The sequence below is a fragment of the Salmo trutta genome, chromosome 29 (genome assembly GCF_901001165.1).
Source record: "Salmo trutta chromosome 29, fSalTru1.1, whole genome shotgun sequence".
In the NCBI taxonomy this organism is placed as follows: domain Eukaryota; kingdom Metazoa; phylum Chordata; class Actinopteri; order Salmoniformes; family Salmonidae; genus Salmo; species Salmo trutta.
In genome coordinates, this window is record NC_042985.1 from 14,038,532 (window position 1) to 14,055,701 (window position 17,170).

Below are 17,170 nucleotides of genomic sequence, written 5' to 3' on the forward strand. Positions count from 1 at the left end.
TGTGTAAAGGTGTGTGTTGTGGGTCTGTAAAATAGCCTGTGTAAAGGTGTGTGTTGTGGGTCTGTATAATAGCCTGTGTAAAGGTGTGAGTTGTGGGTCTGTATAATAGCCTGTGTAAAGGTGTGAGTTGTGGGTCTGTATAATAGCCTGTGTAAAGGTGTGTGTTGTGGGTCTGTATAATAGCCTGTGTAAAGGTGTGAGTTGTGGGTCTGTATAATAGCCTGTGTAAAGGTGTGTGTTGTGGGTCTGTATAATAGCCTGTGTAAAGGTGTGTGTTGTGGGTCTGTATAATAGCCTGTGTAAAGGTGTGAGTTGTGGGTCTGTATAATAGCCTGTGTAAAGGTGTGAGTTGTGGGTCTGTATAATAGCCTGTGTATGGTATGTAAAGGTGTGAGTTGTGGGTCTGTATAATAGCCTGTGTAAAGGTGTGAGTTGTGGGTCTGTATAATAGCCTGTGTATGGTATGTAAAGGTGTGAGTTGTGGGTCTGTATAATAGCCTATGTAAAGGTGTGTGTTGTGGGTCTGTATAATAGTGTGTGTGTGTTGTCCTCTGGATAGCTGGCGTACCTGGGCTTTCTGATGCTGTACTCGTTTGTCGTTCTGGTCCGGATGCCCGAGTTTCCGTCTCCTCAAGAGTGGGTGGTCATCCTCTACATATTCACCTCCGCCATCGAGAAGATACGAGAGGTACGCTAATGATGCTCCCTGCTCTCTACATCAATATGGTTATGTTCCAATTGGCACTGTATTTGCTATGTAGTGCACTGCTTTTGCCATTTGGAATGGACCCTATGACTTCATTTAAATGAGAAGGACAAGACACTTACCCAGCTGTCTTTGTTTCTCAGAGGATTCAATACAATTTAGTTCAGTTCAATTTGCTTTAAACAAGGTCCTTATTCTTCTAGTTGACAGTTTAAACAGAGAAGTACTGAGTCCACATTCACGTTGATAGAATATCTCCATTTCTATCACTTTGTTTCCATTGTTGATTTGATTTGAGCTCTCAGTTCACTGGATGCACTCATGTCCTATTGTCTGTTCTGTTTCTTTCTTTGTAGATGTTTATGTCTGAAGCTGGGAAGATTAGCCAGAAGGTTAAAGTCTGGTTCAGTGACTATTTTAACCTCTCAGACTTCCTGGCTATTGTCACCTTCTTTGTGGGCTTTGGATTGAGGATCGGAGGAGAGGATGTGTTTGTCCCAGGCCGGACTGTGTATTGCTTGAATATCATCTTCTGGTACGTGAGACTCCTAGATATTCTGGCAGTCAACCAGCAAGCAGGACCGTATGTGATGATGATCGGTAAAATGGTGAGTGTTCTTTTTTTTCTAATGCTTTACTAATCCAAATTCGTTTTTCAACTGTGTAAAATCAAATGAAATTGTATTTGTCACATGCGCCGAATACAACAGGTGTAGACCTTACAGTGAAATGCTTACTTACGAGCCCTTAACCAACAATGCTTTAAGAAGTTAAGAAGAAAAATGTGTTAAGTAAAAATGGATAAGTAGAAAAATTGAAAATTAAAGTAACAAATAAATAATGAAACCGCAGCAGTAAAATAACGAGAGGATATATACAGGGGGTACCGGTACAGAGTCGATGTGCGGGGGCACCGGTTAATTGAGATAATAAACAAAAAAAGAAACGTCCTCTCACTGTCAACTGCTTTTATTTTCAGCAAACTTAACATGTGTAAATATTTGTATGAACACAAGATTCAACAACTGAGACATAAACTGAACAAGTTCCACAGACATGTGACTAACAGAAATGGAATAATGTGTCCCTGAACAAAGGGACACATTAGTTTGAGGATGTTTGAGGATGACCGGGCCAACTGGGAGACCAATCAGCACCTGGAGAAACAGAGACTGGATGCCTCCAGGACTCTGGAAAATAACAAATAGAAGTGGAAGATATTTTAGATCCGGGCTCTTCGCTGGCCAACCGGTGCCCCCGCACATCGACTCTGTACCGGTACCCCCTGTATATATCCTCTCTTGTTATTTTACTGCTGCGGTTTAATTATTTGTTACTTAAATTTTCCATTTTTCTTGAATAATGTGTCCCTGAACAAAGGAGGGTCAAAATCAAAAGTTACAGTCAGTATCTGGTGTGGCCACCAGCTGCATTAAGTACTGCAGTGCATCTCCTCCTCATGGACTGCACCAGATTTGCCAGTTCTTGCTGTGAGATGTTACCCCACTCTTCCACCAAGGCACCTGCAAGTCCCGGACATTTCTGGGGGGAATGGCCCTCACCCTCCGATCCAACAGGTCCCAGACGTGCTCAATGGGATTGAGATCCGGGCTCTTCGCTGGCCATGGCAGAACACTGACATTCCTGTCCTGCAGGAAATCACACACAGAACGAGCAGTATGGCTGGTGGCATTGTCATGCTAGAGGGTCATGTCAGGATGAGCCTGCAGGAAGGGTACCACATCAGGGAGGAGGATGTCGTCTCTGTAACGCACAACGTTGAGATTGCCTGCAATGACAACAAGCTCAGTCAAATAATGCTGTGACACACCGCCCCAGACAATGACAGACCCTCCACCTCCAAATCAATCCCTCTCCAGAGTACAGGCCTCGGTGTAACGCTCATTCCTTCGCACAATAAACGCAAATCCGACCATCACCCCTGGTGAGACAAAACCGCGACTCGTCAGTGAAGAGCACTTTTTGCAAGTCCTGTCTGGTCCAGCGACGGTGGGTTTGTGCCCGTAGGCGACGTTGTTGCCGGGGATGTCTGGTGAGGACCTGCCATACAACAGGCCTATAAGTCCTCAGTCCAGCCTCTCTCAGCCTATTGCGGACAGTCTGAGCACTGATGGAGGGATTGTGCGTTCCTGGTGTAACTCGGGCAGTTGTTGCCATCCTGTACCTGTCCCGCAGGTGTGATGTTCGGATGTACCGATCCTGTGCAGGTGTTGTTACACGTGGTCTGTCACTGCGAGGACGATCAGCTGTCTGTCCTGTCTCCCTGTAGTGCTGTCTTAGGCGTCTCACAGTACGGACATTGCAATTTATTGCCCTGGCCACATCTGCAAGCCTCTTTGCAGCATGCCTAAGGCACGTTCACGCAGATGAGCAGGGACCCTGGGCATCTTTGTTTTGGTGTTTTTCAGAGTCAGTAGAAAGGCCTCTTTAGTGTCCTAAGTTTTAATAACTGTGACCTTAATTGCCTACCGTCTGAAAGCTATTAGTGTCTGAAAGACTTTTCCACAGGTGCATGTCCATTAATTCTTTATGGCTCATTGAACGAGAATTGGAAACAGTGTTTAAACCTTTACAGTTAAGTTATTTGGATTTTTACTAATTATCTTTGAAAGACAGGGTCCTGAAAAAGGGCCGTTTATTTTTTTTGTTGCTGAGTTTGTGGATGTAGGTAGAGTTAGTGTCTATGCATAGATTATAAACAGAGAGTAGCAGCAGCGTAAAGAGGGGTGTGGGTAGCCCTTTGATTTGCTGTTCAGGAGTCTTATGGCTTGGGGGTAGAAGCTGTTAAGAAGCTTTTTGGACCTAGACATGGCGCTCCGGTACCGCTTGCCGTGCGGTAGCAGAGAGAACAGTCGACTAGGGTGGCTGGAGTTTCAATGCTGACATTTCAATGTATATCTAAATGTTTTATATATCAGTGATAATGTACATCAACATATTTTATATGGTGATGATAATGTCAATGTCTATTACAATTGAGTTGTCATTTCAATTGTCTATTACGATTACATTTATATTATGGATAGAGCTGACAATGTACAGGTAACTGCCAAAATAAAGAAAACACCAACATATAGAGACATTGAACAGCCTTACCCTACCCAGGCTCGTGATGTTCAGGCCTTACCCTACCCATGCTCGTGATGTTCAGGCCTTACCCTACCCAGGCTCGTGACGTTCAGGCCTTACCCTACCCAGGCTCGTGACGTTCAGGCCTTACCCTACCCAGGCCCGTGATGTTCAGGCCTTACCCTACCCATGCTCGTGACGTTCAGGCCTTATCCTACCCATGCTCGTGACGTTCAGGCCTTACCCTACCCATGCTCGTGACGTTCAGGCCTTACCCTACCCAGGCTCGTGACGTTCAGGCCTTACCCTACCCAGGCCCGTGATGTTCAGGCCTTACCCTACCCAGGCTCGTGACGTTCAGGCCTTACCCTACCCAGGCCCGTGATGTTCAGGCCTTACCCTACCCAGGCTCGTGACGTTCAGGCCTTACCCTACCCAGGCTCGTGACGTTCAGGCCTTACCCTACCCATGCTCGTGACGTTCAGGCCTTACCCTACCCAGGCTCGTGACGTTCAGGCCTTACCCTACCCAGGCTCGTGACGTTCAGGCCTTACCCTACCCAGGCTCGTGACGTTCAGGCCTTACCCTACCCAGGCTCGTGACGTTCAGGCCTAACCCTACCCAGGCTCGTGACGTTCAGGCCTTACCCTACCCAGGCTCGTGACGTTCAGGCCTTACCCTACCCAGGCCCGTGATGTTCAGGCCTTACCCTACCCAGGCTCGTGACGTTCAGGCCTTACCCTACCCAGGCCCGTGATGTTCAGGCCTTACCCTACCCAGGCTCGTGATGTTCAGGCCTTACCCTACCCATGCTCGTGATGTTCAGGCCTTACCCTACCCATGCTCGTGATGTTCAGGCCTTACCCTACCCATGCTCGTGACGTTCAGGCCTTACCCTACCCATGCTCGTGACGTTCAGGCCTTACCCTACCCAGGCCCGATTTGCTTCTGCCAAATTAAGAGCCGGCCCTGCCCGAAACCAGAAGTAACTTCCTCCGTTTAGTAAATCCCTTAGCTGCTTGTCTCTGTCTGTCACTCACTCCCTGCGCAAATCTCACACTGCATGTACTCTGTAAGTATCCATATCAACGGCTCCACTGGGCTGCTCTGCTCAATGAAGAGACATAAGAGAGTAGTTAGCTGCTTTTCATCACTCTAAACTCTGACAAACCTCAAGGAACAGTATTTTCTCTGAAATAATCTCTCCTTTAGTATATATTTGACAAGGTTGAACTCTACCCAATTTATATGTATATACTGTATTCTGGTCATGGCTCATCCTATATACAGTAACTACAGCTGTATACATTTTCTATCCATATACTGTCCTTACACACTGAAAAACTGCTCAAAGAAACTAAGGGAGGTGCGGGAGACAACTCAATGGGTGTGTCTGTTAAAGGTTGGTTTGCGTAGACTGGGAAATCACTGTGGAGAGCCTTTAAGAACACAAGGTGAGAGGAAGGTAGCCTTTACCTAAATAAGTTGGTCAATGTGTGAAGGTAGACCGGATGGTTTTCAGTCAATAGCACATCTCTAGGGTTCCATGCTGGTTTGGTTTGAAAGAGGCTAATGATTGCAGATGGGGGTGTTTTTAAAGGGGTAGCCCCGCCTCTTTCAGGTGGACATGATCTGGTTGATTACATTGAATGAGGTGTGTGGTGACCAATAGGTGGCAGGTTCCCCTCCAGGGTAGGAGGGAAGTGGGAGGAGTTGTTTATTTTCCGGACTCTGATATTGCTCCTTCTGATATACATATTTGTTTTTTAGTTTTGGGATTCTGTGTGTATTGTTATTGTATTGCTAGATTTTACTGCCCTGTTGGAGCTAGAATGGTGTTTTGTTGATGGTGGTGGAAAACGTTGTCTCAGGCGCCGTTCCAGAATCTCCCATTAATGTTCAATTGGGTTGAGATCTGGTGGCTGAGACACCCTTTAAACCCCCTATGCTCATTTGAGACCCCTAATTGGCAACTGGGCATTTTTATTTGGATGTTAACTGCTTAATTAACTCAGGAACCACACCTGTGTGGAAGCACCTGCTTTCAATATACTTTGTATCCCTCATTTACCCAAGTGTTTCCTTTTAATTTGGCAGTTACCTCTATATATCAACATGTTTTACATAGTGGCAATAATGTCTACTATCAACATGTTTTGATAGACTACGGGAATCCAGCACCGGTTCTTTTCATTCTGAGGCACCGTAGCTGTGAGTCCGGATATTCTCAGTATTTCCCGGGAACTTGGACGTTTATTCTCAGAACTTAGACCTGGTTATCTCCATGCACATGTCCTTAATATAGTGGTGGTAATGTCTCTATTCATACAGATAGCTATTTTATATTGTTGTGATAATGTATAGAGTAATGTATATATTCCTCTAGGTGGCGCTGGTGTTGAGTTATGGCATGCCCCAGAAAGCCATCCTGTAGTGTGTGTGTGTGTGTGTGTGTGTGTGTGTGTGTGTGTGTGTGTGTGTGTGTGTGTGTGTGTGTGTGTGTGTGTGTGTGTGTGTGTGTGTGTTATTCCTCTAGGTGGCCAATATGTTTTATATTGTGGTGATCATGGCGGTGGTGTTGTTGAGTTATGGCGTGCCGCGGAAAGCCATCCTGTACCCAAATGAGGAGCCCAGTTGGACGCTGCTCAAAGACGTGGTCTTCCAGCCGTACTGGATGATGTATGGGGAAGTGTATGCGTATGAAATCGACGGTAAGGAAGACAAGCCTGTTATAAACGACTACGATGGTAAGAGTTTTCTTAAGGATTCTCACCACGGCATGAGAAGCTGATTAGCACTGGAAATCAATCAAAAACCCACGTTTGGTCTAATCAACGCATCCTGCACTGCACCCCCTCGCACCACACAGTCACCTCACACAGTCACCTCACACAGTCACCTCACACAGTCGCTGTGTTTAAATTAGTTTTATTTCCAGTACAGAATGAGACCCTCGACCCTTGGTTGGATAGGCATAGTGAAACATATGCCTATCTAGTTCTTTCTTAAGTAATCAAGTCCTTAGGAGGCAGGGGCTAGGAGTTGATTGTGGACACAGCCAGTCGGGGAAGGTATAGCCAGGGGAGGTATAGCCAGCAATGGTAGAGAACAGCAGCTTTTAACCAATCAGGGATTTAGTTTAGATTATTGTGTCCCGATTTCTCTTGAGGCATGTCAAATGTAAGTGATTTGCTTAAAGTACAGGCTCAGAGCTTCAAAATGGCGTATCCTACACTGTAGTTTGAGTAAACATGGGAGTCAGCATGGCACTGTCCTCCAGAAAGTAGTCTTTCTACTTAAACCCTGCTAAATTCAGGGCAGCAATGTTTTTGAGAGCTATAGGAACACTTTTTCCATAGCTTTATCTTTACAAAAATCTGTGATAAAGATGATCTGTGAACTTACCAGAGAAGAGCCCATTCTGTTATAGACAGAAGCCTGTGACATGACAGACCAATCAGGGATCCTATCTTGGCATATCAACCTCACAATTATCTCAGCCAATCGTGACTAGCCAGGAAATATCCTGTCTTTCTCTCAGTATAGCTCAGTGCTTTCTCCCTGACTAAACTAGGCACATTTTACATTTTTATTGATATTTACCAATCCCTTACAAGTTGTAATTAAGGCACATGAAAGTTCACATGTTCAAGAAGCCATTTCTGCAACAAAAAAAAAACGTATTTTGAATCGGCCCTACTGTGAAGTAGGAACCAGCGTCAAATGTCTCAGATCCTGTAACATTTACTAAACATTGTTGTACACATGGGGGTAAATCCTAACTTCCAGTTAAGGTGACTTTTCACTTAGTCACGCAATTATGTCAATTGGAGACTAAGTGAAATCCATATTTGCTGCATAGAGCACATTTGAGATAGTGTGTTATGATATTTACGGAAGATACATTGTGTTATATATAATAATTGCAGCTACCTGTCTCGCTCATCAGACTCAGGGAGCTCCACCACAGGTGTGTGGGAGATATAGCGGCTGTGGGAAGAGACTACCTGTTGATACCTGTTGATACATAAAACAGAATGTATACAGTAACAGTAGATACTGTGCAGTATAATGAAATGTTATTCTACAAATTAGATGGTAGTCGCTGGTTTTACTGACCCAAATTATGTTTACTCCTAGACAAAAATATAATCATCTGTAGAGACGTCAAAGACAGTAGAAAGCTTAATCTGGCTGTGCAAACCAGTCCATGGAGCTTAGAAGTGTGTGTGTGTGTGTGTGTGTGTGTGTGTGTGTGTGTGTGTGTGTGTGTGTGTGTGTGTGTGTGTGTGTGTGTGTGTGTGTGTGTGTGTGTGTGTGTGTGTGTGTGTGTGTGTGTGTGTGTGTGTGTGTGTGTGTGTGTGAATGGTCTACACCTGTCACTGTGTGTTGTTTGGGATGTGTGTGTGTTTTTTGTGTTGGGATGTGTGAAGCACCGTGTGTGTCTCTGACCCAGTCCCCTCTCTCCACAGTGTGTGCCACTGATACGAATGTGAAATCCCTGTGCTCCACTTCAGTGTGGATCACTCCTTTCCTACAAGCAGTCTACCTCTTTGTCCAATACATATTGATAGTTAACCTTCTCATCGCCTTCTTCAAGTAAGACTACACACACAACGGTGTTCCACAGAGCGCTGTTCTGTGACCAATACTATTCTCATTATTCTTTAATAACATTATCATGTTTTTCCCCAATTTTCTACATCACTGTGTATCTATTTTTGCCATCTCTCTCTTCTCCTCAGTAATGTGTACCTCCAAGTGATGTCAATCAGTAATCTGGTATGGAAGTACCAGAGGTATCATTTCGTCATGGCCTACCATGAGAAGCCAGTCCTCCCTCCTCCCCTCATCCTCCTCTCCCACCTAGTCTCTTTCTTCTCCTGCATCTGTCACAAGAGGAAGAAGGACAGTCACTCTTACGGACCAAGTACGGGAACTACCATTTATTGCTCTAAAATGCGGATATGACAGAACCACTTGGTGTTCAGAGAGAACAAGAGAGGCCCTAGTACTGAGCCCTGGGGGACACCAGTAGTGTATGAACAGACTATAAAATGTATAGGTGTCTCAGGGATCTCTAGTTTATCAGCAAAAATATATGCAGCTACAATAAGTAATTTGAAATGTGTACCAGTAGTTACGCTGATCTGTAAAAGAGGTGAAATGTCTTGTTGAAACTAGAAAGCTCGTCATCCTCTCCCTTCCCATCTCCCCATCTTTCCTTCCCTCCCTCCAGAGTTGTTTCTAACGGAGGAGGATCAGAAGAAGCTCCATGACTTTGAGGAGCAGTGTGTGGAGACGTACTTCCATGAGAAAAACGACCAGTTCCACTCAGGGAGCGAAGAGCGTATCCACCTCACCTCAGACAGGTAACTGTTACCATAGTTACCATTTACCCCAGTTTTTATTTGACCCTTGCGTTGACAGTAACAGTTATAGTGTGTATATATATAACATAAGAGGATTAGGAGATTAATTGAATATTGAACTCTGTGGCAACAGATTTGCTTCTCCTTTCTCTCCTCAGGGTTGAGACCATGTGTATCCAGCTGAAGGAGGTCGGTAATAGAGTGAACTTCATCAAGCGTTCCCTCCACACGCTGGACTCTCAGATCGGCCACCTTCAGGACCTGTCAGCTCTGACCGTGGACACCCTAAAGACCCTGACCGCCCAGAGGGCCTCTGAAGCCAGCAAGGTCCACAACCAGATCACCAGGGAGCTCAGTCTGTCCAAAAACTTTGCCCCCAGCCTGGCCCCCACCCCCCAGGACCCTACCCCCCAATCCAAGGGGGTCAAACGCAGCGTGGGGGCCTACTTCGGTTCCTCCTTCCCCCAGGTGTCCGGGGTGGTGGTGGGGGGCAACATGGCTGATTCTCTGTTTGGGAGTGGGGTGGACCCAAACCCGCCACTGACTCTCAGTCCCCCAGAGCGGAGAGGAGACTGGACTGGGCTGGGGCACCAAGCTACTGCTGCTATAGAGGCTGGATCCTCCACGGGTGGCAGTGCCAGTCACAGTGCCTTCTCCCTCTGCCCAGCTCTGGCGCCCCCTACTGTCAGTCCTCCAGAGCTGCGGCTACGCGGCCACTCCTTCACCCAGTGGCAGCTGACCCGTCCAGTGCAGGTGGGCATCTCCGACTGCCCCTCCAGCCTGCCCAGCGTGCCCTCTGCTAGGGCTGCTTTCTACGTCAGCTCTACCCCCTCCCAGCCCTCCGTCTCCAGCCACCCAGAACTCAGCCTGGATGGGCCAGACAAAGACAGAACCTCTGCTTCCACCTCTGCCTTTGCTGTAGAATTTGGTGCGTTTGTTGGTAAGTATAACTGTGAGGAGAAAGACGAGGACACTAGCTGTGTGTACCCCACTGTTGTTGTTGTGTCCAAGACTTCTGACATTGCTCACCCCGTTTGCTTGCCTGCTTCCATTGAGAAATGGGAGGCAATTGGTGAGGAGGGGAGGTGTGAGAGGGAGGGGTGGGCGGAGGGGGAGGGGTATGTGAATGAGGCATTTTCTGATGACGAGGGAGTTCTGATGGATGGGCAGGGCAGAAATGCTGAGCTTCCGTTGGCTCCTGAGACCGCCCGTCAGGCCGCCCCCTCGCCGCATGCCGACGCTCACAGGAACAGCCCCTCCCTGGCTGCGCCCTGGCCCCTGCGGTGGTGCCCAGGAGACCCCGCGGCCGTAGGACCAGAGAGGTGGGGTCCTCATGGCCCAGCCAGGGTCCCCTCAGCAAGGGGAAAGAAGGACTGAAGCCCCCCTGAGAAGTGACAGCAGGGAAACTACCAGAGACAGAGGTTTGAGTCTGCCTGAGTTTAAGTTGGCAGTGGGCAAATGTCAGATCACACTACCTTTCACCTGCAACACACCTTTTCCTAACCAGGGTGAAGTATGGTTGTTAATGGTCTAACGGGGTGGTATGGGGTCTAACTAAAATGAAATAACCACAGGTGTGTTCTCAAAATTCAAAAACCCTGAGCATAACCTGATATGGCACCATGCTCAATCAAGACTTCAAAATAAACCAATCAGTATGGCACCATGCTCAATCAAGACTTCATAATAAAACAATCAGTATGGCACCATGCTCAATCAAGACTAGACTTCATAAACTCATAGCAACAACTCATTGTCATTCACCAGTAAAACATACACATTCGATAACAGTCAATAAACAGTCGCAAATTTTAAAGAAAAACCTGGGGTACCGTTACAGTGGCTTGCGAAAGTATCATTTGATGTACACAACATGCCTATGACTTTGAAGATGCAAAATATTTTTTATTGTGACACAAACAAGAAATAAGACAAAAAACTGAACTTGAGCGTGCCATAACTATTCACCCCCCCAAGTCAATACTTTGTAGAGCCACCTTTTGCAGCAATTACAGCTGCAAGTCTCTTGGGGTATGTTTCTATAAGCTTGGCATATCTAGCCACTGGGATTTTTGCCCATTCTTCAAGGCAAAACTGCTCCAGCTCCTTCAAGTTGGATGGGTTCCGCTGGTGTACAGCAAGCTTTAAGTCATACCACAGATTCTCAATTGGATTGAGGTCTGGGCTTTGACGAGGCAATTCCAAGACATTTAGATGTTTCCCCTTAAACCACTCGAGTGTTGCTTTAGCAGTATGCTTAGGGTCGTTGTCCTGCTGGAAGGTGAACCTCCGTCCCAGTCTCAAATCTCTGGAAGACTGAAACAGGTTTCCCTCAAGAATTTCCCTGTATTTAGCTCCATCCATCATTCCTTCAATTCTGACCAGTTTCCAAGTCCCTGCCAATGGAAAAACATCCCCACAGCATGATGCTGCCACCACCATGCTTCACTGTGGGGATGGTTTTCTCGGGGTGATGAAAGGTGTTGGGCTTGCGCCAGACATAGTGTTTTCCTTGATGGCCAAAAAGCTCAATTTTAGTCTCATCTGACCATAGTACCTTCTTCCATATGCTTGGTCAGTCTCCCACATGCCTTTTGGCGAACACCAAACGTGTTTGCTTATTTTTTTCTTTAAGTAATAGCTTTTTTTCTGGCCACTCTTTCGTGAAGCCCAGCTCTGTGGCGTGTACGGCTTAAAGTGGCCCTATGGACAGATACTCCAATCTCCGCTGTGGAGCTTTGCAGCTCCTTCAGGGTTATCTTTGGTCTCTTTGTTGCCCCTCTGATTAATGCCCTCCTTTCCTGGTCTGTGAGCTTTGGTGGGCGGCCCTCTCTTGGCAGGTTTGTTGCGGTGCCATATTCTTTCCATTTTTTAATAATGGATTTGATGGTGCTCCTTGGGATGTTCAAAGTTTCGGATATTTTTTTATAACCCAACCCTGTTCTGTACTTCTCCACAACCTTGTCCCTGACCTGTTTGGAGAGCTCCTTGGTCTTCATGGTGCCTCTTGCTTGGTGGTGCCCCTTGCTTAGTGGTGTTGCAGACTCTGGGGCCTTTCAGAACAGGTGTATTTATACTGAGATCATGTGACAGATCATGTGACACTTAGATTGCACACAGGTGGACTTTATTTAACTAATTATGTGACTTCTGAAGGTAATTGGTTGCACCAGATCTTATTTAGGGGCTTCATAGCAAAGGGGTGAATACATATGCATGCACCACTTTTCTGTTTTTATTTTTTAGCGTTTTTGGAACAAGTCATTTTTTTCATTTCACTTCACCAATTTGGACTATTTTGTGCATGTCCATTACATGGAATCCAAGTAAAAATCCATTTAAAATACAAGTTGTAATGCAACAAAATAGGAACAACGCCAAGGGAGATGAATACTTTTGCGAGGCAGTGTATATATATTCAGAGCTCTGAAACTTTATATAGTCTTACTACGTTGCAGGCCTGTGCTTTGTACCTCAACAGGGACTAGATGAGGAAGAGCGGCCCTAGCACAAATGTGCGTTTGTATTTTCTGGATGCGGGAGTTCCAATGCAGGCGATGGTGGTCCTTAGCCAGTGCGGTATTGGGAAACAGAGGGCTAGTGTTGCTAGTTAGCAGGATGATGTTTCTTCACAAGACTCAGAGGAAACCCTAGAATTTCCTGGTATCTAGGGTTGCTATCTGAGCTCGAACAAAACTATTTTGTCACATGGTAGCGTACATACAATATACATGTCTTTGCCTCTTATGGAGATGGCTTGCTACGCTAGCTAGCTAGTTAGCTGGTGTTGGCTAGCTAGCGGCTAATATTAGCTAGCGTTGCATCGTACCTTCAGACGGGATCCAAAGGAAACTGTAGAATTGCCAGTATCTAGAGTCGCTATCTGAGAGGTATATTACGATTTGAAACTAGATCTACTCAGACTTTTATAAAGCTAGCCAGCTTCAGTTAGCTTCACATTCCAGCCCAGGCTTCATCCATACTAAGGTGGATTTTGATCATGCGCTAACGCAAGCAGGCTCAGAGGGGATTTCCACATAACACAATAATTTGGATAGGCACTCAAGCTTCCACCTTATGTGGGTGCTAGAAAGGTAAATATCAAGCAAGGTTGTTTCATTGCCCCCATCGTGTTATGTGGAAATGCACTGTCAGTATGTTTTTTAACTACACTTGTATACCGCCTCACAACGCTAGCTTCGCCCTCGTGTGTGTGTGTGCTAGCAAGCTAGGTAGTGCTAGTGGTAGTGCTAGGTATCAACAGCCAATCCAGTAGGGACGCCGCAATATCGCAAAGTATTTGCAACAAGTTCCGGTTTCCTCATCTTTGGTCCCACCCTGTTCACGTCCCTCGCCCATGCTCGCATCGTCCGACTGTCCCCCGCCCATTTAGCTTTTCTTCCATTGGAAATGAATGGCTTTTCGTAGTTTCATCGCCCACGTTACTTCTGTTAACTGTACGTCCATGTTGCACATGGCTAGTCGAACACCGAACTCTTAATTGAGACAATGTTCACAGTTTTATTTCTGGGGCTGAAATCAACATGAAAGAAAAGTTATTTTGCAAATTCTGCAGGCTATGCTGTGAAATAGGCTTTTAGAAGTGCCGTTTTTATTAAGTTTCGTTAATGCTGTCTTTGTGCTTTGGAATCCTTATCAATGCACAAGCCCCATTTTCCCTACCTATCAATAAAATCATTTTAGAAAATCATACGAACGTTTCACTGTGCGTCAACTTTCAAATGCATGCTATGATTACTAAATGTGTAATGTGATAGGTATTTTTAATATTACTATAGAAAAAAATACAATTAAAATTGTATAAAATAGTTAATCAGTCTTCCTCAAATGAAGGGGATGACAACGTAGTCTTGGCGAGAGGGAGGGAATCGAATTTTATTGGTCCTCAACTCGCGGCTCAGACACTTCATTCAGGATAAATGGAGTTAGCCCTGAGTTAGCCTGCCCCTGATCAGGTTAGTTCTGAAGGATTCGTTGCCATATAAATCTACCTGGCTAAAAGGTGAGCCACTTGTATGACCGGTTATCCAAAATTTAACTCCGAGTTGACCACACTTACCTCGCTAACTCCTCTTTGTAGTATAGGGCTCTGGTCTCGTCACTCAGTCATCAACTCTTCTTAGCTACTTATACAGTTCACATGCTAGTATGCTACATATACAACAGCTATTTACATTACAGCTAAACGGTTACAGCAGTCTGCCTTAAACTGGGAATCAAAATCACCTCAGAACTAACTCCCGCCCTCCAACTATTGTAATTTGTTCCCTTCACTTTCCCTACGTACCCTCTGATTTGGCTAAGGGGGACCTTTTAAAGGCTCTGCATGGTCAATCCTACGTCTGCATTGGCCATGTAGCATTTATGGTGATACGGCCTATGCAGAATTCAGGGCATTCATACTTCTTGCTCTTCGTCAAGAAGCGCAGAGCTGTTGTTAAGGAAGTGAGTTTGTGTTTATACAGGACTTCCCGCCCTCACCTACCGTCAACCATTCAAGTCAATGCGGAGCTATACGGAATTTACAAAATTTGAGAGGCGCACGGCGATGCGGAATTCAATTTGGCCTCTGCGTGCCCCCTGGAGGCTCTGCAATTGCGTCACACCATCCATACGGCGCCTCCGACCACATTTGCGGATCAAGCATAAATTGGCTTTTAGTCAGCAACAGGGAAGAATGCTGCGTTCATAACCAAGAGGAAAGGTGGTAGGCCTATTTACCTCATACACTGGGAAAAAGCGGGGGAAAACAATTGCCCCTTTCGTTGAAGCCATGCAGTTTAAGGCTGATTGGGATACTGCAGGATCCCCCATTATAGTAAAAAAAATGGCAATCTTTGTGCTCAATTTTGGTGATAATATTTTTTATCCAAAATAATCATAGTACGAATAATTGCTTCTATTAGACAGATGTATGTCCTTGAACCGATTTATTGTTTTAAAATCGCACACAGAATACGTTTTTAAGTAATTGATTCAAGGACATACATCTGGTGTAATAGAAACAATTATTGGAATTGCACACAGAATAAGTTAAGGATAATGTATTTGCTTCCGGCAGCCTGCAGTACCCTGCAGTACCCTGGACAACCTTCAACTTGAGCTACTCAGAGGGGGCAGTCGTTCTCCCCTAGTTGCAGCCGGCAACATCACTTCCTGGAGTAGCTCAAACTGTGCATGTTATGTCTTGAGAATCCCCCAATTTAGACGGCATCTTAGCAAGCTAAAACTGACTTCCTCTGCTTCAAATGCACCATTTTAGTCTTCACATAGGAATGAATGATGTGATGTCATCATAGATGGCATTGTTCATTCGTATACAGTCATTGGTAAAGATCCAGTTGAACACTCCGTCAGATCATAATTACTAATGGGAAACTTGTCTATCATCCCTGAGCCACGACTTCTCTCACATGCTGACCTCCCACGTCAACTACTAAAATGTAACAAATATAACAATTATGAATTATTCGTAAAAAGCCATTTATTAATATGTGAACGCCTCCAACTGGTAATTACCACCTTTCTACTTGGTTATGAACGCAGTAGTGCACTACATAGGGAGCAGGGTGAGATTTGGAACATAGCCTAGGGAGGTGCCTGGGCTGTAGGGTGTTAGGATCAGATTGGTAATTAACTCATCGTTGTTCTCTCAATTTCAGATTTGTCTCTCTCTTTCTCTCTTGCTCTACCTGTCAATTATTATGTCAACCTTTTGTCTTGTCTAACGTCATTGTTGTGTCGGGGTGTTGGCCTCTGGTTGAAGGTGACAGGGTTGTGACTGTTTCACCATGGATTGATTGATTGGTTGAGATTTGCAACCGTTCCTGAATTTGTCTGTGTTGGTTAAAGGGTTTGTCACATGGAAAGGTTGAGGTGCCTACCCTCTGTCCGTCTGTCTTCCAGTGACTGTCCCAGAGGTCTAAGATGTTCTCTCTAAGGCACAGAACCAGGTTTGGCCAACCCCTGACCTGGATCAGGGTTTGGGTCAATTCCATTTTAATTCAGGAAGTTATCAAATTGGAATTGAAATGAACCCCAACAAAAAAGCCTGCAGCTCTGCAGCCTTCCAGGACAAGTGTTGGCCACCCTTGGTGTGATGCTGTATCTGTCTAACAGTGTTCCGGTCCTCCAGGTCATAAAGACAACCTGCACCTGGACCTGCAGCGCTCCTTCCCCAGAGACATCTCCTCCAGACAGCTCAGCCCAGCCACGCAGCACAGGGAACAGGTGAGAGAGTGTGTGGGATTATGTGTGTGTTCCTCCTCCTAGGTATTGAGACAGTTATTTACATGCTCTTAGTTCCCGGTTGGGAAGTGGTTGTTGGTTGGTTATGACCATTTAAAAAACAGAACCTGTTAGTTCTAGTTCGGTATTTCTCCCAGGGCAGAGGGTGGAGCAGTTTATTTACATGAAACATCACAGAGGCACTTCCACAGAACAAAACCAGAATTCCTCAATGGCTTCCTGTCCAAACACATTGTCCCCACAAATCCTAACCTTAGCCTCACTATGTGAAAAACAGGGAAACTGATCTCATCAGCTGAGCCCAGTAGGAGGAAGTTGCTCCTAGATACTGATGCCAGTGTGTCTTTCTCTCGGTCTACAGGGTCATCCTGAAGGCCAAGGTAATATGAGGACGGTCAACTCGTATGCTGGCTTCACTGAGTTTGACCGGAGTCCCTCCTTCCTCCATCCAGACTCCTGTAAGTCCAGGAAGATAGACCTGTGCTGCTAGACACATGAATACACTGCAGAACCCTGACAAGACCTGCCAGAGGTGTATACTATGTGTGCTAACTGAAAGTGTCTTTGGTTATTGTGTGCAGCTCTGAGAGAGAGGAGCGGAGTGTCAGCAGAAGACATCCTCATCCACGAAAACCCCAGAGCTGCACTACTACTGGTGAGAACTGTTCTATAATTGTATGATGTCTCACACCCTTCAGGTCCTGAAATCACTACTGACTGACTGTACAACTGA

At 45.7% G+C, this 17,170-nt stretch overlaps 1 protein-coding gene across 3 annotated transcripts in view; it reads left to right on the plus strand.

Annotated features, from left to right (window-relative positions):
* The window catches only part of LOC115166972 (transient receptor potential cation channel subfamily M member 7-like), a 93,228-nt gene that overhangs the window by 59,311 nt on the left and 16,747 nt on the right, over window positions 1-17,170 (plus strand). For 2 of the 3 annotated variants that reach the window (XM_029720960.1, XM_029720961.1), the window contains exons 20-29: window positions 560-688; window positions 1,063-1,314; window positions 6,333-6,507; window positions 8,269-8,395; window positions 8,542-8,726; window positions 9,036-9,168; window positions 9,327-10,108; window positions 16,325-16,419; window positions 16,799-16,895; window positions 17,019-17,092. In XM_029720960.1, the coding sequence (XP_029576820.1) occupies window positions 560-688; window positions 1,063-1,314; window positions 6,333-6,507; window positions 8,269-8,395; window positions 8,542-8,726; window positions 9,036-9,168; window positions 9,327-10,108; window positions 16,325-16,419; window positions 16,799-16,895; window positions 17,019-17,092 (2,049 nt within the window). Of the gene's footprint in view, window positions 1-559; window positions 689-1,062; window positions 1,315-6,332; window positions 6,508-8,268; window positions 8,396-8,541; window positions 8,727-9,035; window positions 9,169-9,326; window positions 10,109-16,324; window positions 16,420-16,798; window positions 16,896-17,018; window positions 17,093-17,170 lie in introns of those variants that run through there. The other variant, XM_029720962.1, reaches the window with a different exon arrangement.